The following is a 25,081-nucleotide window of genomic DNA, read 5'->3' as shown; positions in this document are numbered from 1 at the left end:
CACCATTAAATTGGGTGAGAATCAAACCAAACACACACCAAGGCTGACCTTGAGAAGGTGACCTGTTTCACTGAAAACCACTTAGTAAAAATGAAGCTAGTAATCAGTTGCTTTTTTATCAGTTCCTTAATCAGAGGACTTTGAAATGTGGCTCAAGGACGTCTGCTATCACCACATGGATACTTATATACATGAGAGTAGGGAATAGTGTGTATCATGGATTTTGCTAATCTACCTGTCCTCCCTGCCTCTGCTGATTCTGTTAGAACTAAGTGTGGAATTAGCCTTGCAGAAGGAAAGTATAGACTATATTTACCACTCCACAGCCATCTTTAGCTAATGTTTAATTGATAGGGGATTTATTTAGAAGCTGTCATGAGAGTAGATGACAGTTGCTACCAATGAAGAAAGCTTTTTTGTTGCTTGGATAATTTTCATCTGAATGCTAATGGTTACTGGAGAGCATGAAAAGTACTAATGTGAGTACCATCTTTACTAGACACCTCCTGATGGCTAAACATTGTAATCACACATGAATGTTTTCTGAATTTGCTTTTCTCAGATGTGAAATAAAGAGTGAGTGTTCAAATAAAGAAAGGACTAACTGACATAAAATCTTGCCTGATACCATAATGTTACAAATTGCTGTTAATGTTATATTGGGACTCTTAATTGACTGGGATGATATTCTACCAGCTCTAACTTTGGACCAGAAATGGTCTCCCCAAGAAACTGTTCAACCCATCTGGACAATAAGTAGCTGGACTCTATGTTTGGTATATGTTTGCAAGGAAAGAATCTTGATTGAATTTGAACTGTAATACTGCACCAAGGTGGAGGAATCCACCAGGGGGGAGGGGAGGGGAGGGGAGGGGAGGGGAGGGGAGGGGTGGGGGGATTCCCAGAGCCTATGAAACTGTCACATAATGCATAATAATTAATAAAAAATAAAATAAAATAAAAATTATGAATCAAAAAAAAATCTTAAGGAGTTAATGGGATAGATGAAAAGTGCCTTAACATCTTTTTTCACATTTAAAGGAAAAAAATTAATAAATTCCATGATAAGCTGAAACAAAGAATTTTGCTACAGGGGGCTGATAAAAATATTTCTCTTGAGATCACAGAAAGACATTAAATTGGTTTAAAAAAAAAAAAATCTTGCCTGATAGGCACACATTTGACATGGTAGTTCTGGTGTTGCTTGGGATGCACCATGTTGGAGTGCCTGAATTTGAATCCCAGCTCTGCTCTCTATTCTGCTACTTGTTAACTTGCATCCTGGGAGGCACAAAGATGGTCAAGTACTTAGACCTCTGCCACCTACTGGGAGACACAGATGCACTTCCCAGCTCCTGCTTCAGCCTGGCCCAGCCCTTGCTGTTGCCAGTAAAACAGCCAATGGGTGATCACTCTATACCTAATTGTTTTTCTCTTTCTTTGCATGTCTCTGTTTTTCAAATAAATCAAATAAATATTTTAAAAATGTTTTTAATTTTAATGGGAAGAGGAGCTTTCTTGGGTCTATAAAGCTGAGCATATAAAGTTGCAGCCAACCAACTACAGAAAAATACATGTACAACAAAAGGAAGTTACTGTCAGGGAAATATGTGTTCACTACTGTAAGATATTCAGTTAAAAGCTAGAGGAGAGAAAAAAAATCTTAAACCAGATTAGGAATGCTAAGTGTTTCATTTATTCCTTTTTTTTTTTTTTTTTTTTTTTTTTTGAAGTGCAAGGTTTTTGCTCTTTTATTAAAGTCTATTGGCTCCCTCTTGTGGCATTGTGAAAAATTTCAATTTCAACGAAATTAGCTTTTCTTTAGCAAGAAGGAAACTACTGCTTCTCAAAAAAAAAAAAAAAAAAAAAAAAGATTTCTCCCCCGCCCTTGATTTTTCTTATAAAAGAAATAAGATGTAAAAAGGAAGAGACAAAAGGAAATAATTTGGTTGATGAAAAATTATACCTGGTTAAAAAATGTCATGCCACATAGAATCCCATTTTATAGGGGCTGGCATTGTACTGGATTAATCCATCCCCTGGCATGTTGGTATCCCAAAGCATTGCTGGTTAGACTCTGGCTGCTCCACCTTCAACCCATATCTGTATTAATGTGCCTGGGAAAGCAGCAGAAAATGGCGCAAGTGTTTGGGCACCTTTACCCACAGGGGAGCAGGTGAATCCAGGCTCTTGGCTTCAGCTTGGCCCAGGTCAGGCAACTACAGTCATTTGGGGAGTGAACCAGCAGATGGAAGATCTCTTTCTCTATCTCTCCTTTTCCCTCTGTAATTCTTTCTTTCAAAAAAAAAAGGTCCTCCTATTTGATGAGAACTCAGATTTATTCAACTTGTACTACATGCTTCTAGTTACAATAGATAAAGCGTTTGCCATATCATTCTTCGTGCACTTGCTGAAAATAAACCCACTAGCCTGGCCATATCACTACTTTATCACTCTGTCTTTGCTCCTCTCTCAAAAAGAACTAACTCATGACACCATATAACTATTTCATATCAGTATCAGTGAGTGGGTGGAAAAGCAAATATTTTGTCTGTAAAAGTGACTTTCTTGTAGTACATTATTTTCCATTAAGAAAAGCTTGAAGAACTTAGGAATCATTCAACAGTTCATTTCTGTTATTATTTTTCTATCTCTCTAGTTACCTGTCTCTGGAAACTTGATTGACCTATATGGCAACCAAGGCCTTCCACCCCCTGGCCTCACCATCAGCAACTCTTGTCCAGCCAACCTTCCCAACATTAAAAGGGAGCTCACAGGTAAATACATTACAGACAGCAAATATGCTTCTAACTATGGGTTATGCTTCTGTTATCATTTTGATCAAATTGTCAGCATGGAGCTATCAAGACCATATCTTAACTCATGGATACCCGTGTGTAGGCTCTGCAGCAGTTAAAGCATGGGACCGTGTTTCAGGATGCAGGATTTATACTTGAGCATCCTGCTTGCTTTTTCTCCTGAGATACCGGGAACTGTGATCACTGTTACTGAACAACACCAGTGATTGACTTGGTGGTGATTGACTGGGTGAGGCAGACAAAGCTTTGAAACCCCCAGACACCTCTGAATTCAAGGAACCTGACCCGAGTTTACCTTTATCACTCACTGATACTCAGTGTTGGGTTAGGATAGGAATATAGTCTTTACATTTATAGACACCTGCTGTTACTTTTGCTATGTCAAATGCAAAAGGAAATGCAAATACAAAGGGGAAAAATAAATGGCAAAATGGAGTGATGGGTATTGTTTGTTCTTGAGGCAATGGTGAAATTACCTATTTTACCACATGGTACAGTGCTTTAGGGAAGGCATCTGGCCATTAAAACATCACAGAAACTGTATTAGAACTGGCATTCTACCATGCTGAATTTTATGGCCCTTTCCCCTCCCCCCTTTTATTATCTAGTCCTTGTGTTCTGCAGGATTGGGTGAACAAACTGAGAATCAAATTTGATACAGAAAAAAAGATGCATGGTCTATTCAAGGGTGTCTTTAAAACATGAAGGAAATTGTGGCAGAATAAAGATATTTCATTAAAAAAAACATTGATTTGAACTTTACAAGGTAATTAATAATTCAAAACCATCTGAAACCTAAAAAGAAGTAGGTACCTTATTGCAAAGGAAAAGTACCATAAGATAACACAGAAATCCCCAAGAATCATTGAACTGAAGAGTGTGTAGGTAAAAGCTCTCCACCATGCTTCTACTTGAGGAAAACAATTAGGAATTAGTTTAGATTGACCATTCTAACAGAAAAGAATTTGGCTTCTGAATTGTATATCTGTATACTTGCGTATCTGTAAATGTAGTCATACAGGCTTAACCATGAGGCTGTGTTCTGGGTGAATACCACGAAGTAGATTCACACAAATGAGAATCCAGGATGTCAGTGGGTGACAAAGTCTTATGGATCCCTTGTTGGATATGTAGCCCATCGTTGATCAAAACATTGTTATATGACACCATGTAAATAGGTGCACATACAATGCAATTTGTGTAGCAATTTTAGGTATTATATGGCTCACTGGCTATACATATGCTGAAATATTTCTATTTTGAGGTAAAATTCTAAATTTTGATAAAATGTTTCAGATGTTTCAGGTACACTCCTGAGAAAAAAGCAATGGAGTTTTCTGAATCCCTGGATTGGCCAAATAATTTTTTTGTTGTTGCTGCTTTATTTTATTCCCTGTAAGCTGAGAGATATCACAGAAATCTTCTGAGGGTTGCTATGCAAATAGAACTTTCCAAATAGAGTCACCCCCAAGTAATTCTATATCTATTAGTATCCTTAGTTTTGTGGGCTCACATTGGTAAATTGTGACACCGAAGAGTCATTAAATGGTTTTGTGCTGGCAGGTTCTGACAGAACCTGGCTCCAAGTTCAGAAAAAAACAAGTTCCTACTAGTGGACCTCTCGAAGTACACACAGATCCAGTCAGGAGCTTTTCTGCTCAGTGTTCATGTCAGTGCATTTTGCAGTGTGACGGCTGATAATGGAAATATCAGCAGCAACTGACATAGGTTTCTAGGTATTTATACTTGTTGGTACCTGGGTATGTTACAGTGAGCTCTAAATTGGTGTTGATAGTCTACCATATTTGTAGACGCTCCCGTGTGTGCAGGCAGGCAGATTTTCTCAGTGTGTGGGTTTAATTGCTGTGTCCCTTGAACAGTTCCAGTTTCTAATGACTTCATTCACGTGCACAGCGTGTATTTTTCCCACAGAGTCTGAAGCAAGAGCATTGGCCAAAGAGAGGCAAAAAAAGGACAATCACAACTTGAGTAAGTTGGCTTTATTTACGTTCATGAAACTTGATATTGGACTTCCTGTTACCCCGTATAGCATGTCTTTTCTACAAATTTTGGAAGAAAAATTAGCTTCTGTAGCTTTTAAAGGTACATTTTATGGAAGAGAATTGTATTTCAGAGGAACCAAGGTATACAAGAATATTTTAAATACTTTACAGAAAATGGAATTAGCAAATAAATTTTAATACAAAAATCCATTTGAAATCCTTTTTCATGAAGGCCTTTAAATGTTTGTGAAAAATATGTATTATGGAAAAGCTGTACACAATTGAAAAGTGTTTGTACCAAAACAGATTGTTTTTTTAATTACAGTTTTTTCAGTGAATTTTCCAAGTGCTTGCATGTTCTACTCCATGTTTTATTTTCAATCAAATTTAATTTTTTGAATATACGTGCTTTCAATGTATGAAGTGTTTTAATTTGTATTATTGATAGTGTGTGTGTGTGTGTGTGTGTGTGTGTGTGTATTTTAAGGGAGATTTGATCCCAACTGCCCAATTATAAGTTTTGTTCACACTGGAACTTATTAATAACAAAAGGGGCTTATGGGATCATTTTCTCCAGTGAGATTTATAGGGAAAGAAAAAGAGTGAAACATCCAAAAAGGAAAGAATGGATAAGGAAGCCTCCCAAATTCTGACTTTCACTTTGATTTTTTTTTAAAAGTCGTATAACATGTAACATAATTTTACATTTAATTTATTGTTAATTAATTAGTCAAGCTTTTTTTTTTCCCTATGAGAACTGCCATTTTTGCTTAATATGACTAAGTAAGAGAGACCACATAATGGGGGGAAAAGAGATGGAGTTTGAAGATAGAAAATTGTTATGTGGGTTTCTTATTTCAGGGCCTTGTGTCTCCTTTTTTTCCTAAGTTGATTTTTTTTTTAAAGATTTATTTATTTTTGTTACAAAGCCAGATATACAGAAAGGAGAGACAGAGAGGGAGATCTTCCGTCTTATGATTCACTCCCCAAGTGAGCCACAATGGCCGGTGCTGTGCCGATCTGGAGCCAGGAACCAGGAATTTCCTCCAGGTCTCCCACGCAGGTGCAGGGTCCCAAGGCTTCGGGCCATCCTCGACTGCTTTCCCAGGCCACAAGCAGGGAGCTGGATGGAAAGTGGAGCTGCTGGGATTAGAACTGGTGCCCATATGGGATCCTGGCGCGTTCAAGGCTAGGACTTTAGCCACTAGGCCACACCGCCGGGCCCCTAAGTTGATTTTTAAAGAATATGAGCTAAATATAAAGACTTTCCTTATAAGAATGATAGAATAAGGCCAGTGCTCCTTTAGTCCCTAGGATGAGCATTGTCTGTTTCCATTCGGACTTTTTTGGTGTGTGTTTAATAATAGACATAGTACACAGGAACACAGAGAATTAATAGCACTGTTTTATGGGTTTCTTTTTTTTAATATAAACTGTATCATGTTGTCCATGTTCTGTTACTGCTTGCTGTTTTTCTTTGTACAAAACAGTATGTTCTGAATAATTTTTACTTTTGGAAATCTAGATGTGTCTGCTTTTATGAAATAATTGTGTGGTGTTCTACGGAATGACTGGGTGGATACTTGGCAATTGCTCCACTGCTGGCAGGCTGTGTTGCTTCTAGTTCTTTGCTATCATAAAAGATGCCACAGAGAACACTTTATGATTCTTTGTACACAGGAGAGTTAGTTTCTCTATCAGGCACTGATGAATTGGGGTTGCTGGGTCCCACGGGGTGTTTGTTAGTTTTTACTTGTAATAACTGCTGCCTTCCCTAGTTTTCGTTAGGTGTGAAAAGCAACATATTTTAACCAAAAGATATGTAGTAATAGTATCTCTAAGGTCTGCAGCTTTCACAAGTTTTTTACTCTATGATAGTTCTTTTTGTTTGTTTTTGTTTTTGAAAACGCCTTAGTATTAAGATAATCAGGTGTTCACAAATACTTTACTGAGGTATGGAAAACAAAATTAGCTTTTGTCAAAAACTTACACTTTTAAGAAGGCACCTGAACTCTCAAGCCCAAGTCTAATGTTGTCAGTAAAGTGCAAACTTCTTTAACCTGGACATGAGAGCTATGAACAATCGTCAGTTCCCACCCAGCTATTGGGGATGAATAACCAAGTGTGGACTGTCCCTGGGCTAGCATTTTTTCTTCTGCAGTTTTAAGGATTTTTTTTAAAGAATACTTGACAAAACTTACAAAAGAATAGATTAATTCACTCACGTATTCACTCACATATTTGTTGGTGAAGCTCTCATTTGGGAGAAGGCCCTTTTCGACAGCAGTGAGCCAGACACATGGGTTTCCCACCTTTGGAGTTTACACTTGAAACAAGGGTCTTCTGCCATATGTCACTGAATGAGAAGACCAAGTGGTGGATTAATGGGCATAATATCCCACTGTGTAAAAGGAACACACCATTACAGGGATGTGTGTGTGTCTACACAGGTGGTTAGGTGGACTTGTATGTGCATGAGAATCCAGAAGTGAAACCTCATGAGTGACATTCCTGCAGACATACAGATGCTGAATGGTGTAAAGAGCTGGCTTTGACATCCCCCCATCCACAAACACACACAAACTTGTATTACCTTAATAATAAATAATTTGGAGGGAAGTCTGTACATCAAAAACAAAATCAGCAGTATGCCATGAAGCAACAAAGGATAGATGCAGGATCATTTTTAGTGCAATTCATCTTTAAATGTGTCATTTTCTAAAACACATTGGTTGCGGGCCTTCATGTGCCACACACCAATATTTGCTTGGATGTTGTACCCATACACACACACCAAAAAGTCAGTAAATGATGAAGGAGACCTCTGAGGAGATGAAGGGTGGTCAAGGGCGTATAATGTCTGGAAGGGCATGGGCATATGGGGAACCAGTTTTAAGTTGAGTACCACAGAAGTGTGCTAGGTGAATCTGAACCACTAAGGATAAAGCCTAGGCAGAGCCATTCAGATATCTCAGAACAAATGTTGTAGGCAGGGGGAGCAGCTGTGTCATGTCCCGAGGAGGGAGTGTGTCTGGCTTATTTGGGAAATAGAAAAGGCAGTGGTGCTAAAGTGGAGGAACCCAGGTGAATCACAATAGGGAGTCTGATAAAAATGTAGGGCGGGGCTGTGTTGCCTTGCAGCAGGTAAAGCCACCACCTGCAGCACTGGTATCCTGTATGGTTTCTGGTTCAGGTCCCCCTCCCCAAGTTCTCTTCTCCCCCATACTGATTTCCCTTCTAGTATTATAATGGGTAGTCCTTCGTGAACAGTCATAAATCCATCATGCTGTTATTGAGGTGTTTCCCGAGCTGGACTCAGTTCTAAGATGTACTGTGGTATAGCAGCCACTTACCACTTGTGCCTTTTGAGTCCTTGCAATGTGATTGATGCAAATTGTGGTATGTTGTGACTGCAAATTACACTCAACAGTTCAAAACCTTAATATGAAGAATGTTAAATATCTAATGTTTAATTTTTTTGTTTTATTAATTACATTGCATTATATGACACAGTTTTGTGTAGGTATTGGGATTTCCCCCACCTCTCCCCAAACCCTCCCCCCATGGTGGATTCCTCCACCTTGTTGCATTACCACAGTTCAAGTTCAGTTGAGATTATTTCATTGTAAGCATATACCAAGCATAGAGTCCAGCATCTTATTGTCCAGATAAGTTCAATGGCTTGTTGGGGAGACCATCTCTGGTCTGAAGGTAGAACCGGCAGAGTATCATCCCGATCAATTAAAAGCCCCAACATAACATCATCAACAATTTATAATGTTATGGAGTTAATTGACATAATATTGAGTAACCAATTTGTTAAAAAAAAATGCAAGTTCTTAACCACATCCTGTGACTTCTTTATTGACATTTCAATTTTAGTTTATATACAACCGGGTTCTATACACCTTAAAATGGCTATAGATTACTATTCAGCTGTCTCGTGTCTATTTTCATTATAGTATTTAGCATTTTATAGCGTTGAAGCATAATTTTGCTGAACCTGGCTTTTTTTCGGGTAGTCTAGACTGGTTTATAACTCTAACAAGACATATGTCAACAGTTTAGGTGCAGAACAGTTTTAGGAGGCGTGTGCAGAGAAATCTTCAATATCCTAGTGAGGAGTAACTAATCTTTGTGTCTCACCTAGTAAGGTATAAGTGAATCCACACTGACCGTTTCCTGTCTGATTCTAATGTTTAATTTTTACATTGACTACATGTGGGATATGTTAGATATAAGAAAACATTGGTTGTTTTTTCTCTTTTTTACTTTTTTTATGTGGCTACCAGATAATTAAAAATTACACAAGTAACATGTCTTTTGGGCAGTGCTGGGCTAGATCATAGAGTTTTTTGTTTTTCTATTTTTTTTTAATTCTTATTTTCTGGTTTACAATTTTACAGGCATAGGTCTTCCTGTCTCTTTCCCGATTCCCTTCTCTTCCCCTCACCATCCCCTGTGTTTTGTAGTAAAATAGTCTTATCAGGTGTAGTCTTGACTTCAGCTTTCTGCTTTATATATGGGTGTGACACTGTTGGTATAGGCAATGGTAGAAAGTTTAGTATTTTGTTGTCTGGGTATATTTACTGGAGCCTACCTTTATTCAGTAGTAGATATGCATTCTGATGATTTTCTTTGCTTCCTGGTACTCTGCTCTCCATTATATCTTTCCATTTGTGAGATTACAAGTGTCTGTTCACCTTTATTTTTTGTTTAGTATTTTGGGTGGAGGTTATATTATATTAGAGCAAACATATTCTATTTGTCCTTTTAGGATTACTCACTGAGCATAATGGTCTCCAGTTGGGACCATCTCATTCTTTTTAATAGCTGAGTAGTATTCCTTAGCGTAGATGTGCCACAGTTTCTTTATCATGTCTTCCTTTAATGAGCATCTAGGTTGTTTCCGTGTTTTTGCAGCTGCTGATTGTGCTGCAATGAATACAGGGGTGCAGGTTGCTTTCTCATGTGTATGCATCAGTCTTTTAGATATATTCCCAAGAGTGGATTGCTGGGTTATATGGTAGGTGAATTTTCAGTTGCCTGAGTATTCTCCATATCAATTCCCAGAGTGGCTGCCCCAGTCCACAGTCCCACCATTACTGGAGCAGGGTGCTTGTTTTCCTACATCCTCGCCATCAGATGTTGTATGTAGTTTTCTATATATATGCCATTCTCACTGGAGTTAGGTGGAACCTCAGTGTGGTTTTTCTCTGTATTTCTCTTATTGCTAGGGAGCTTGAACATTTTTTCACATATCTGTTAGTCATTTGAATTTGTTTTTTTGAAACCTATCTGCTCATTTCCTTTGCCCATTCCTTAACCGGTATGTTCGTTTTGTTGTTATTGTATTTTTGGAGTTCTTTGTATATCCTTGATATCAGCCTCTTATCTGTTATGTAGTGTACAAAGACTTTCTCCCACTTGAGCAGTGGGTTATTAGTGGCCAGCAAGCTAAGCTCTTTTTTTTTTTCAAATTTTTACATGGTTAAAAAAATCCAAATGAGTACATTAATAAAATTCAAATTTCAGCATCCTGAGTAAAATTCTAATACTTTTTATCAGTGCACTGCATTACAAAATAATTATATTCAGTTATTCAGTTACCATTGCATATAACAAGTACTTATGTAGTATGTTCAGTTTTGCTGCATCCCCACAGAGCCAGAAGTATTTCTGAGCCTTTATAGGTTTGCTGACCCCTGCTCAATAGAATTAGATTAAGTCTGGAGTAGTCACCCCTTTTGGGTATATGTCCTTGTTACGTCTCTAATATTTCCAAGGCAGCTTTGTCATTTGTAATTAAGGATAGTAACTCTGATTTCAAAAACAAAGGAGATATTTTCTGCGTAAGGGGTTGGTCTGGGCTTGGTTTAAGAAATGATTTGGTCTGAGATAGAGGAGCTTAATTTTTAAAAGTGCTTTAACATTTACATAAAATCACAGTTTAGAAAACAAAACAACAAAAAGAAAAAAAAGGAACATTAAAAACCAGGGCTGAGGTTTACATTGTCCTGACCTGGTGACGTTAACATGAGAAAGGCTGAGTGTGCACGGCAGTGTCCCCGATAACCTTCTCCTCTGCTCTTTTTCCCTAAAGTTGAACGAAGAAGAAGATTCAACATAAATGACCGCATTAAAGAACTAGGTACTTTGATTCCCAAGTCAAATGATCCGTGAGTACAATTGCATGTTAATCTACATCATAGATTTTTTTTCGTATCTTAACATGTTTTCCTATGTTGCAAAAAAAAAAAATTCAATTCTAAAAATTCAGATGTAGAAGTGCCCTTCTTTTCCTTTGGTCTGTTTCTAAATACTCCTTATACTTTTCTTCTGGTTAGACTTCCCAAACTAAAATTGCAACAGTAATGCAGTGAATTCTGCAAAACTGAATACAAGATGGTTAGCTTGGACTTAAGGTTATGGCTTTCTGAAACCTGAGCATCCTTGGTAAACAGCTACTGAGCTACCAAAAAAAATGCTTTTTCCAATTCACGCAGTGTAGGGATAGCTGTTAACACCAGATCTCTTGACTATTTGCTCTTCTATTTGTACAACACAAGCAGTCTTCAAAACATGCACGAAGAATGTTTATTATGAAAAAGCTATGCATGGGTTTCAAAAAGTGTTTGCACCAGTATGGAAATATCTTTTCAATTCCATCTTCCCCAGAAATTTGGGAAGCACCCTCTTATCACCGTGCAGGCGCTGAGAAGTGCCTGTGGCGACTTTAAGTTCAATGATATTCAAGAGAAAAAGGTCAATTATTTTTATGAAAACTTGCATATTCTTTGGGTGTTTTACCATTATGGAGAAAAAAAATAATTTTAAAATGATCTTATTGAGTATAAGTCAGCTGCTTTGGATTACAGCTTATTGTCTCCCTCCACCCGCCCCCCCCTTCCAGAGATAACAGCTGCAAAGATAATTTTCTCAGGTCCTTCCTTATAGTCATCTGCAATGTCAGCAAATGGGACAACAAATACACAATTTTTATCCATTAGAAATTGGCTCATTTGAAGTAAGGGGCTTAGGAAATGTATATATTTTAATGGCCCCCATAGGCATTCTATGAAATTAGCCTTTGAATATGACCTTTTAGCTACCTAATAAAATGTAAAGATGAAATCAAGCATTATTCATGCAAGGATTATTAAATTTGCTATTCACATTATTGTCAGGGAATTTGTAACAAAATAAAATAAAACTGTTACCTATTGTGAGGTGATTTTGATGAATGTGCAAGCACAATTTCCATCTTCCACATTTTGCTTTCCCAGGTTTCAAGGAAAGGCATTTTCAAACTCAGAACATTCAGATTCTCAGTTCTGCAGCACAAATTTATCCTACTAAAGGGCTGTGACCTTCATTTCCTATAGTCAGTCTTGCATGATAGTTGAAATTGAATTCCCATTTTCCTGTTCTTTATCAGCTTTCACTTTTTAGCATATTCTTTTAAACTATAGCATGTGAATCTCTTTAGTAGCATATTATGAAATTATTGGGCTGCAGTGAAAGCCTCTATTTGCATATCTTCTTTTTCCATTGTATTAGAATAGTTGTGTGTTTATAATCTGAATTGATAATGATCTTTAATTGTAGGTATTGTTTTAAGATAAAACAGACTGTCATCAGTAAGGTGATTTTCCCACACCAGGTTTCCCCAATGTACCTTGGGGCTGCTAGCAAAACACTTTCTGACTGATGAGGGTCTTGGCCCTTTACCATGTGTTCTCACAGAGTAAACCTGCTTTTCTGAATTTTATATATCAGCAACTGTGTTAACTTAGGCATATGAAAAATAAAAAGTGTCCCTCTCATTACAAAACACAAACAAGCAAAACTTTGAAAACGCTTTCTTTAAAACCAAAAGTAAATGGATTCATTTGCTCTCATGAGGATGGAAAATCCAGGATAATCGATTAAAAGCAGTGGCTAAGGCAGACATTTAGCCTGACAGATAAGATACTAGTTGAGATACCTGTGTTCCCATTTCACAGGATCTGGCTCAAAACCCAGCTCTGTCCTCTCTCTGCTGATGCAGATCCGGGAGGTAGCAGCAATAGCTCAAGTGATTGAGTTCTTGCCACCCATGTAATAGTGAGTTCCTGGCTCCTAGTTTCAGCCTTAGCCCAGTACAACCTAGGCCATTGGAGGCATTTTGGGGAATGAAGTACCACAAGGGAGCCCATGTTTCTCTCTTTACCCACTTTGTCTCCTCTCTCTCTTCTTGTTTTCCTGTCTGCCTCATTCGCTCTTCATTCCTTTCTCCCTTTCCTTCCACTTCCTTTGTCTCTTCTGTCTTGATGCCTCTCAAAGTATACACACACACGCGCACACACACACACGCACACACACACACATGCACGCATACTGAATGGCTGGCTATTTGAATGTTTCTAGACTGACTGCTCACTTTATTAGCCTGGATGAAGCATCATTCACTATAATTCCATTTCTCTCTGGCTGCTGGTTTCTGCACTTTGATTTCAGTTCTGAACATTAGCTAACCCTGGGTATCTCAAGACAGCTCCCTGAGTTGGCATCTTTGGTACAGGAACCCCAGAGACTAACACCAGAAAATTCTCAGGGGACTGTCATAACCCACTCCACCCCCACCTCATGGGAGAATTTCTGTTTTGTTCTGCATCTAACCCATACGAGGTTCAGTTACCTGGTGAGTTGTTTTAATGACCTGTCATTTACATGTCCCATAGGATACTTCCAATCTTCTCTTAGCAGTTATAGATTACAGGATAGATGATTTTCTATAAGTAAATGCTTTTTGTTTTCATCATTGCTATTGTCATCATTTTTATGAAGATTGTCTTTAAAAATTCAGATTAGAATAACATGGAAATATATTTATGATTTTTTGAGTGTTCTAAAGCCTTTCACCTACATTTTGATGGTGTCCTTCATTTTCTCATATATAAATACATTATAGATACACTGGTTAAGAATTGAGAAGCATTCTTGGGTAGGAATTTGGGTCGGAATTCCCAGATATTCTCTAACCAGGTGTGGGAGCTTGGGGACACTTATATTCGTCTGCTTCATTTGATTCTCCCCTGCTGAAATTGGAGGTGGAGGAAGGTCATCAGAATATGCCTGCCTGGTCTAGTTGTATAGCAATTGACAGGGTATGTGTAGCTAGCTAGGTTCTCCAGGTTTCTTGGCTCTGCCGCTACCTCTGCAACCTTGGGAAATCACTTAATCTCTGTGTGCTTTAGTTTCTAGCCAGTAAAATGGGCACGATTATAGTTTTTACCCTTTGAGTTTGCCAAGATTGAATGAATTGAAATGACTAAAAAGAAATAGGTACATCATAAATGCTGCTGAATATAGCTAATCAGTAATACTACTGCAATCACTTTTATGTTGGGCCCTTAACGTAGTACCTGCTGCAATATTTGAACTGTGTTCCAAACTTTATATAGAACATTCCCATAAAGTGCCTAGTGAACAGCAACATGCTTATGAGTTTCCCCATAGACACATAGCTTCACTGTCTTAGAGATGAGGAAAGCAGATAAAACAGAGAGATTAGATAATAACTATTTCAGATACAGAGAGAAATTAGATAATAACCATAACTACTGTTTAAGAACACTGACTTTGTGATCAGCAGACCCAAATGTAAGTCTTGATATTCCACCTTATAGTAGCTCCATGGCCGAGGGCAAGTTGATCTGACTCTTTGTTGACATGCCTTTATGTCCACACAACACCAGGTTTTGTGTTAAGCATAATACTGTACACAAAGTGGGTCAACAGTAGCCAACATGCAGCAAGTGCTCAATGAGTGATGGTTGTTACTACTGTACAATTGTTATTATATCGTTAAAAACTGTGACTGCATCTTTTTGAAAATTCCTTGAATATTTCCATAGCGCTTCAAATCTGAAAAAAAAATAAAAGTCCATTTTCTCCATTTTCATCACAGAGACATGCGCTGGAACAAGGGAACCATTTTAAAAGCATCTGTTGACTATATCCGAAAATTGCAACGAGAACAGCAGCGAGCAAAAGAACTTGAAAACAGACAGAAGAAATTGGAGCACGCTAACCGGCATTTGTTGCTCAGAATTCAGGTACCTGGCGTGTCTTAGGTCACGTTTACCACACATTGCTGACTTCCAGATGGGAGGAGGAAGAATATAATGAACCATAAGGGAGTTGACCTTCATGCTGCTACTGCAGATGATCCTTATTATTCCTGGATTCCCTATCTGTGAATTTGCCAACTTGTAAAAAATGTGTCTGTAACACGCTATCCCTGTTGTCCGGTCCCTGCAAATCAGTACTCTTAGCACTCTGACCATCATTCTAAAACATGTGCAGGGTGGCATGTTTGACTTGCCCATACTGTGTTTGTTTCCAACAAAAGTTGAACAAATCTGGATTCGCCTTTTTGTTTCAGCTCTTACAAATATAAAGTGCTCATTTCATGGTTTGTGAAGTGTCACACGATCCAAATTTGTTGTGCTTTCATTGGTGATTTAGCACAGTCGTTGACCCCCTCCCATCCATAGGAGACTTGGAATAAGCTCCTAGCTCCTGGCTTTAGACCCTGCACAGCCTAGGCAAGGGAGCATTTGCAGGTGAACAGGAGCTTGCTCTCTATCATTCCGCCTCTAAATCCTGAAAAAAAAAAAAAAAAGCATAATGTTGTTGGTCAGGTGGACCTGATGGAACCAAATTTTGTTATAGAGCAAGAAGTGTTTTCAGGTTTCCAATGCAAGTATCTATGGAGTTACTTTAGAGAATGGAAATGAAAAGTATGATACTTTGGATACTATGATGTTTCCCTGATAGTTTTCTTTTTTTTAAAATTTATTTTTATTTTTGTTGGAAAGTCAGATATACAGAGAGGAGGAGAGACAGAGAGGAAGATCTTCTGTCTGATGATTCACTCCCCAAGTGACCGCAACAGCCAGTGCTGTGCTGATCCGTAGCCAGCAGCCAGGAGCCAGGAACCTCCTCCAGGTCTCCCACGCAGGTGCAGGGTCCCAAGGCTTTGGGCTGTCCTCGACTGCTTTCCCAGGCCACAAGCGGGGAGCTGGATGGGCAGTGGAGCTGCCGGGCTTAGAACCGGTGCCCATATGGGATCCCGGCGTGTTTGAAGCGAGGACTTTAGCCACTAGGCCACGCTGCTGGGCCCGCCCTGATAGTTTTCATCTGGACTTTGTACTTAGTGAACACAGTGCTTTATTTATAGTGATGATCAACAATCTTTCAAATGCTCCTTCATAATTGGAGAACGTGGAGTGGGGAGACGGAGGGCAGCTCTTCTCTGGGGAGTGCCTTTTTAGAGTCTAACTAGTGAACTGAAGTTTCTGTGTAATCGAAAAACCTTCCTCTTTTGGCTTTTTTGTTTACATCTCATTGCTTTAATGAGGAGCCACAGATATTTAAGCTCTTGCACTTTGTATACTCATTTATTAAAGCGGCTTCTGCTGTGTTGTTTCCTTATACAAATATTACAAATATTTTGAGAGAGATTCTAGGATTTTTTATAGTTCCAAACATGTACATGCATGTGAGATTTGAATATTGTGAAATATGTGCATTGGAAACTCCATGGTGATATCTTGAATTTCATTCAGTATTCTTGAGGCCACCTTTGGAAACTTCTGCACATCATAGAAACATCTTCAGTTGGAAAAATTCTGTGACAGAATGAAGCCAGAGTTCTCTAGATAGAATTTATCACTTAAGTTAGAAATCTAAAAAAAACAAACAAACAAACAAACAAAAAAAACAATAAAATCTTTACAAAAAAAAAAAAGAAAGAAGTTATAATCCAAGGTCACAAGGATTTATACCTATGTTTTCTTTGAATTGCATAGTTCTAATTCTTGTATTTGTATCTTGGAACAATTTTCAGTGAAAAATTTTATATGGTGCAAGGTGGGAATCCAGCTTCATTTCTTTATGTGTGAATATAAGTTGTACCAGCAGTATTTTTTGAGAGGACTATTCTTTACTCTAGCATTTTGAGATGCTAATTGGAAGCCAGTTGACTATAAATGTGAGAGTTTATTCTCGATTTTGTCTCATTGGTAAAGATCTATACATAAAAAAAAAAAAAAGAAATCTAAGAAATACCTTAATTCAGTGATCATGATTTTAATTCAGGAACAAAGGATTTGAGTAAGATATTTGTCTTAGTCCAAATTAATTTTTTTTTTCCAAAAAGACAAACTGCACGTGTGGAGGTGCAGTTCTGATTAGCACGTAGCCATAGACCTACGAACAGTCCAGGTTTTCAGCACAGGCCTAAGGGCTTCCTTTCATTTTCACTCTAAGTGATGCATGCAAAAATTTTTACAGAAGAAAGAGCATGAAACCTTAATATTTAATGGAACTGCCATTTTCTTAAACAGCCCGGGGCTTTAAAATTATGCCTGGAGAGACTTGTGTCTCTGGAGGTTGTCTAAAGGAACATAACAAACACTGCGGGACACCCCAGGCTCCCGTCTCTTACTTGTATCTAGTACAAGAGAAAAATCTTGTAGATCCAGCAGCTTTTAATATAGACTAAGTCTAACTTGTGGGAGCACACTTTTGTATAGGCCTGTGGGCAAAGGTTGATAGGTCATATCATGTGGAAAATACTTTCCTTCTCTGACAATGTTGCTGTAATTTTTTATATTATGACCATATATCATCCCATCACAGTAAAGCTGGCATTGGCACGTAGAGGAGGGATGCCTACCAGGATCAGCTGAGGTGACTGTAGTTCATTTTAAGGATATCCAGGGATACTCAGAAAGGAAACAAAACAGGAAAGAACTTACATGTTAGCTTTGTACAACTATTTAAAAAAATATATCGGAAGCAGCCTAACTTATAAAGAAAAATAGTTTATTTTGGCCGGTGGTTCTGAAGGGTCACAGACCCAGCAGATTGGGTGAGCCTCTAGCGACACCATTCTTGGCATAACACTGAACAGAGCATCACTATGGTGATAAGAAATGGAATATCTGTGTCTCTATGGTCTCTTATAAAGCTACCATGATTTAATCACAGGGGCTGTGTCCTAATGACCAGACCAACTCACTCCCCAAAGATCCCACCTCCAGCTAACATAATTTCATTGTTTCCACCATCAATATAATTAAAATAAGGTGTTAGGGGCCAACTCCAGTGTTATAAGGGCCACAGTCAAACCATAGCAGTTTGCTGTCAAAGTGTTTGAACTGATGTAGTAGGGGAGTCACCAAGATTTGAGAAGTATATTGCAGTGACCGCTACCGTAACTGTGTGCATTAAACAACAGAAGGTAATTTTGACCTCCCTCCTGGGCTTGTCTTCATTGATTTCCTCCTGGATTATCACAAGACCGTCCCTCTGTGTGTCTGGATCCCAGTATCCTCTTCTTTAAAAACACTGGTACTGTGGGATTAGGACCCACCCTTATAACCCGCACCTTAACCTGATTACCTCTATAAAGATCCTTTCTCTAGATACAGTCACATCCCATAGTACTAAAGGTTAGGACTTCAACCCAAGAATTTGAAGTGAAACAGTCACATTTCAGCCCACAGTAAGAAAATGTTTGAAGAATATATGAGAAAGAATTATTCATTGTGTCAATGAGAATTTGCTGAAAACAAATTTTAAGTAATTTGTTTCTGTCATGGTAAGTTGAGTTAAATGATGTTTCTAATACTTCAGTTATTTACATGAAACCTTCTCGCCTTTTGCCATCACTACCCAGATATTTTTAGTACATGACACCATTCATGTCTTAGTACTTTTCACCTATTCTCATCAGGTCAAAATAACTTATTAGGTATCAGGTCCTAAACATTTAGTAGGCATGTGGGAAAAAAAAACCATGTAAATGGAAAGAAAAATGGGATTTTTATTTCAGTCTAATTTTTAAAGTCATTTCTTAATGGGGGCTGAGGGTACTTGGTACAGTGGCTGAGACACTTTTGTGGATGCCCATGTTCCACAGCAGGGCGCCTGGGTTCATGTCCTGGCACTGAGTCTACTTCTAGCCCGTTACTAAAGTGCACCCTGGGTAATGATGGTTCATGTGCATTGGGTTGCTGCCACTCAGGTGGGACACCTGCCTGGAGTTACAGGCTCCTGGCTTCAGCCTGGGCCAGTGTTAGCTGTTACATGCATTTGGAGTGAACTGGCAAATGGACGATCCATCTCTAACTCATCTGCCTTTCAGATAAGTTTTGTTAAAGACGAAGCTTTTTCTTTAAATTCCATTGTTTCATTAGCATACTTCCTATTTTTTAAAATTATTTATTTGCATTGGAAAGGCAGCTTTTAAAGAGAGAAGGTGAGATGAGAGAAAGATCCTCCATCCTCTGGTTCATGTCCTTAATGGCTGCAATGGTCTGAGCTGAGCCATTCTGAAGCCAGGAGCCAGGAGCCTCTTCCAGGTCTTCAACATGGGTATGGGGTCCCCTGCATGCTCTGCAGGGTCCCAAGGCTTTGACCCCATCCTCCACTGCTTTCCCAGGCTACAAATAGGGAGCTGGATGGAAAGTGTAGCAGCTGGGACTCAAACCAGCACCCATATGGAATGCTGGCAATGTAGATGGAAAATTAGCCAATTGAGCCATTGTGCTGGCCCCACTATATTTAATATTTTCTATTTATTTTTGGTTTTTAAATTTGCATCTATCTGAGGGGCAGAAAGACGAAGAAAAGGCTTGTGTCTACTATATCACTCCCCAAATGCACCCAGTAGCCAGGATTATACTGGGTGTTCAAATGCAGTCCAGGTCTCCCACATGGGTGGTAGAAACCAAATTACTTGACCTTGCCATTGCTTCCCAGGGCCTGCATGAGTAGGAAATTGACATCACAAACTATGGGACAAAGGCATCTTAACCACCAGGTTAATTTTCATTTTAAATAACTCCATTACTTATTAGGACATGTATGACTTTTAAGCACTGCACAGCTTTTAACACTGTAAATCAGATTGTATATTACCACTCATGTTTCCCAGTGTCTGTTGATATTCACAGGGTCGCATTTTTAAATCACAGCAATGTCCAGAGTCCCAGCTTTACAATACTGTGTGATCAGAAAATATGTGGCATAATCTCCTTTGCTGAAACTGAAAACCATTCTTAAATTTAATAGTTCTTAAAAAATTTAGTAGTTCTCCTTAAATCTCAAAATTTCTCCCAATGGCCTATGAGTTGATTGTTGCACATTGAAGTTAAACTGCACAGTTTGGAGGCCCTGGAACAGTATTATTATTTACTTACTATTTTCCTTACGTCAATTCACAATTAAAATTTTTATTTTTATATTTCTTCATTTTTCTTCATTGGAGTTATTCATATCTGTGTACTTTCAATACTCCTGGGAAGTTCAGAGTATATTAATTAAAAGAAATTTTTTAAGCTTTTTTTTCATTTTGAGCATTTATTGTTTTTCCTCCAAGTAGCTGAAGCTTTTTTTTGTGGTAGAATTCTCTTAAGGGCAGTTTTAGGTTCATAGCAAAATGGATTGGAATCTACAGAGATTTCCTATACACCTCTTATCCCTACACATGCATCTTAGGATGCAAGCAACATCTCTCATCAGAAAGGTATGTGTTAATACCCACTGACATTTTGATATCCTCCAAAAGTCCATCATCTTTAAAAATGTGTTTAAAATTTTATTGAATGTATAACACTTCTTTCTTTTAATATTTATTTATTTTATTACAAAGTCAGATATACAGAGAGGAGGAGAGACAGAGAGGAAGATCTTCCATCCGATGATTCACTCTTCAAGTGGCTGCAATGGCTGGAGCTGAGCTAATCTGAAGCCAGGAGCCAGGAGCTCTTCCGGGTCTCCCACGCAGGTGCAGGGTCCCAATGCATTGGGCTGTCCTCAACTGCTTTCCCAGGCCACAAGCAGGGAGCTGGATGGGAAGTGGAGCCACCGGGATTAGAACTGGTGCCCATATGGGATCCTGGCGTGTTCAAGGCGAGGACTTTAGCCGCTAGGCCACGCTGCCAGGCCCAATAACACTTCTACACAGCATATAATACATGATTGGGAACTAAAATTGCCCTCCTATGCATTGGAACACCAGAACAAACCGCTTTTATCTGACTGTGCTTTGGTGCCTATTTTCCACACTCCATCCAGTCAGCATTCACCTTTGGTATAGTACACCGTGTAGGTTTGGACAAATGTCTCGTACACATATCCATCATGACCGGATAGTATAGAGTTATTTCTCTGCCCTGCCTATTTCAGGGTCTGACTTTTATTTTGATTGCAGGAACTTGAAATGCAGGCTCGGGCGCATGGGATTTCCCTCATTCCGTCCACGGGTCTCTGCTCTCCAGATTTGGTGAATCGGATCATCAAGCAAGAACCTGTTCTGGAGAACTGCAACCAGGAACTCCTGCAGCGCCATGCAGACCTCACTTGTCCCACAACCCTTGATCTCACAGATGGCACCATCACCTTCAACAACAGCCTCGGGACTGGGACCGAGAGCAGCCAAGCCTACGGTGTCCCGACCAAGATGGGATCCAAACTGGAAGACATCCTGATGGACGACACGCTTTCTCCCGCAGGCGTGACAGATCCACTCCTCTCGTCAGTGTCTCCTGGAGCTTCCAAAACAAGCAGCCGTCGGAGCAGTATGAGCATGGAAGAAACGGAACATGCTTGCTAGCCAGTCCTGCCTGCCCTTGTGTCCTCACAGACTGCTTCTTATCTTGATCTGTAGATTTAATAATTTACCTGAAGGGGTTTTCTTGATAATTTTCCTTTAATATGGAATTTTTTTCATGCTTTATGGATAGCCCAGGATATGTTTTATTTTTAGAATTTTGTGAAACGGACTTGTATATTCTATTTTACAACTACAAATGCCTCCAAAGTATTGTACAGTAAGTGTGCTGTATCTGTGAACTGAATTTGCCACAGACTTTAGCTTTCTGAGCAAGCAAGAGGAGTTTGCATCAGACATGCCTGTCCATTTTTATTCAGGGGAAAACTTGATTTGAGATTTTTATGCCTGTGACTTCCTTGGAAATTAAATGTAAAATTTAACTGAGAGAATGGGAAGTAACCAGAAGAAGACAATGAGAAAGTAAGGAGAGAGAAAGAGACAGGAATCCATCTTCTCTTTCATTTTATAAATGTATTGATTCATTGGGACTGCCTTAAAGATACAGTATCCTTCTAGCATCCTTTAGTCTTTATACTGAAAACTATTTAAAGAACTACTATATTATGTAAAAGACCAAAAAATAATAATAATAAAAAGGAAAGCTAGAGCAGCCATTTTCATGAGGGTTGTCCTGTCAGGAAACATGACTGATTCCCACACAAGGTGAAGGGCGTTAGACCCGGGCTCTGAAACAGCCAGGTCTTCCCAATGTGCTGTTACAGTTTTCTTCTTTACTGAATTGATGAATGTCATTTAATTTTTCACAAAGATGGACTTTATTTTGAAACAGGAATGAATGTCCTCTCCAAGTACAATATTGAGGAGCACTGAAAATTTGTTTTGCTTTTTTTTCCATTTTTGATTTTGATAAGACAACTGAACTGGGCATATTTCTAATTGGCTTTGCTATTTTTATTTTTAAATTATGTTTTAGTGTTCATTTGATTTGTACAGATTCTTTATTATCATTCATTCTTTTCAATATGTTTGTATTAATTTGTAAGAATATGCATCTTAAAATGGCAAGTTTTCAATATTTTTACAACTCACTGGTGGTTTTCTGCATTCTTTATACACCCATGAAATAGAAAACTTTTATGCAAGGTCTTGCGTTTAAAGAGAGCTTTGCAAATATTTTGTATATTACAATCTCATTCAGAACTGTTTTTCAACACACATTTAAGGTATAAGTAGGTTAGAACCAAGCTTTCTAGCAGGAATTAACTTACATATTTATTTTTAGGATATAAAAATAGCAATATTCTTGGAGCCATAACCATGGCATTCTACACCCATGATGATCATTTAAATTGGGGTTTTATTTTAGCAAACTTGCTGAAATTTTTTAAAGCGATAAAATACTGTATTGGCAAATTACTGTTACTTGATAACAATGTTTTAACAAGCAGCAGTGTTGTAAATGTAGTTTCAGTGAATTATCTACTTGTATAGCCCTATGCAATAACAGTAGTGTTACACGTATCAAGCCTAGACATTTTATACAGATGTCACATAGTGTTAGGAACCAGGCTGTTGAATAGGATTGCTCAGAAGCAGCCTGCAATTGAATAGTGACTGACATAAAGCATATCCATTCAGAATGAAGTGCCTTAAATATAGTAGTAGTCTTTCAGGACTAGCACTGACTGAACTGTAATGTAAGAGAAAGTTTCAAGGTGGTATTAGTAGTTGAGAAGAACATGTAGCATGGTGCCTATGTAGACAATATAAGAGCTTCCAAATTTCATTCAGATATTTTTAATATTAAATATATTTTAGTGACAGAGTGCCAACTTCTTTCATCAGGAAACCTTATTCAGGAGGCTTTAAAAAAAAAAAAGGTGTTTCAGTGTCAAATGTGAATGGGTGATGGAGGGATTAGAAATAAGGAATGAGTGTCAGATGTTGGAATAATGGGTTAAGTGAACAATAATCAGTTGCATCGATCCCATGCACATTGGTCAATGAAGATCATTGGAAACACTGATGATGCTATCAGTTTTATAGCTTTATTAAGGGGGTCGGGAAAGTTAGCTCCCATTCTTTCAACTCCCTTACTTGTATAGCTCTTTTCCTAGAATAGCAGTGCAAATCTGCATGGACAGCTTAATTGTACCATAGTATTCATTGATACAATCATAGCCTTGTCTATTTTTCTCATCATATTTATATAGGGGGAGGGGCTAGGTGCAAAAGCCGAAGATCCTAATACTGGGATGATGGACTTCCTTAGCTGCTTTTGAGAGTTTCTAAAAATAGAACAAAATTGAGTGATCCATGGCTGAGGGAATATGGCCATGGGTAGGCAACCACATAAAAAGCTTTGTGGAGAGGAAGTATGGCATTTTCTACCACTGCCCTGTCTTGCAACTCCTATGCTTGTCATTGCCTGTTTTACCATTCCCTTCTTTTTAAAAGACAATTTTGGGGAGTGGCAGGTGAGCAAGTCTAGGAGAATTGCTAAAACTTTGGGGGTGGTTTTATTTATTTATTTTTTTTGCCAAATAGATTGTGGATTTGTCTTAGGGACTGGTTAAGTGAAGAGACAGTGGTTTGGCCTTCTTGTTTGTAACAAGACAATGATCTGCACCACCTCCCCCATGCCCCTGGGTGCAGAATTGTGACTTGGGGTTGGGCCTCTATGCAGAGAGTCCAATATGCCAAATTGTTCACCTGCCTCTGCATAAGGCAATGGAAATACCAAACCTTCTGACTTTGCCAAAAATATACAACCAACCTAACATGGTCATACCTAAGATGACAGAGTCCCTTGCGGTTGTTTTTAAACAATAAAGCAATAACAACAACAAAATAGGAAGTAAAAAGATATGAAGCACAAAGGCATGCACTTATGAATATTTTTGAAAAATGCACTGGGGAGAAGTTTTATGTTGATAACAGTATAAAATAAACCCTATTTCTTGCTTAAAAAAAAAAAAGACAAATGACTGTCTCTTACGGACGCTTGGTACTGTAATGTTAATAATAGCTGCCTGCTGTTGTTTGCAGCAGTAATTTCTGTATGGTCCATAGCACTGTATTTTATGGATCAATATTCATGTATCCAATGAAACAATTGAACTGTTGTTCTTGATAGCCTCATTAAAGCATTTGGTTTTTCACACAGTGCTGGCCGTTGTGTTAATTACAATTTTGAATATTGTTTGCCTTATGAAAAAATAGTGCACATTTTCTTCTGATTTAATGAATAACAAATTGCATGAAAAATTTTAAAATGCCACTGAGTACTTTTTTTTTTTGTCTTAAATGCCGCTCTAAGATGTTGCTTTTCGGCTTTAAACATTTTTGATTACTTTGTGACTTGCACTCAGATGCACATAATTATGCCGCTTTTCTCTCCCCCTCTGAATTTGGGGAGATCTTAAACTCCCAAATGCCAAGAATTCATTTTCCATATAGGAGTTTTATTTAAAGTGTTCCAGCAAGAGGTGGCTTTACAAAAAGAGAAATTGTCAGAGAAACCCTTGCATATTTACAGAAAAGATATTGGGTTTTTAAAATACAAATTTACAATAATGAAAGCTTAATATACCCAGGCTGCCAGCTCTTGACTTTTTTTTTAATAC

At 38.3% G+C, this 25,081-nt stretch overlaps 1 protein-coding gene across 8 annotated transcripts in view; it reads left to right on the top strand.

Annotated features, from left to right (window-relative positions):
* MITF (melanocyte inducing transcription factor) overlaps window positions 1-24,620 on the top strand; it is a 222,271-nt gene extending 197,651 nt beyond the window's left edge. For 4 of the 8 annotated variants that reach the window (XM_036497421.2, XM_004581608.4, XM_058678963.1 and 1 more), the window contains exons 6-10: window positions 2,660-2,777; window positions 4,734-4,808; window positions 10,926-11,001; window positions 14,775-14,922; window positions 21,093-24,620. In XM_036497421.2, the coding sequence (XP_036353314.1) occupies window positions 2,660-2,777; window positions 4,734-4,808; window positions 10,926-11,001; window positions 14,775-14,922; window positions 21,093-21,494 (819 nt within the window). In that variant the 3' untranslated portion in view covers window positions 21,495-24,620. The remainder of the gene's footprint in view (window positions 1-2,659; window positions 2,778-4,733; window positions 4,809-10,925; window positions 11,002-14,774; window positions 14,923-21,092) is intronic. The other 4 variants (XM_036497422.2, XM_004581609.4, XM_004581611.3 and 1 more) reach the window with 2 other exon arrangements.
* Window positions 24,621-25,081: the final 461 nt, after the last annotated feature.

This window comes from Ochotona princeps, chromosome 21 (genome assembly GCF_030435755.1).
Source record: "Ochotona princeps isolate mOchPri1 chromosome 21, mOchPri1.hap1, whole genome shotgun sequence".
In the NCBI taxonomy this organism is placed as follows: Eukaryota; Metazoa; Chordata; class Mammalia; order Lagomorpha; family Ochotonidae; genus Ochotona; species Ochotona princeps.
The sequence above is the reverse complement of the archived record's forward strand: the minus strand, read 5'-3'. Positions and strand labels throughout refer to the sequence as shown.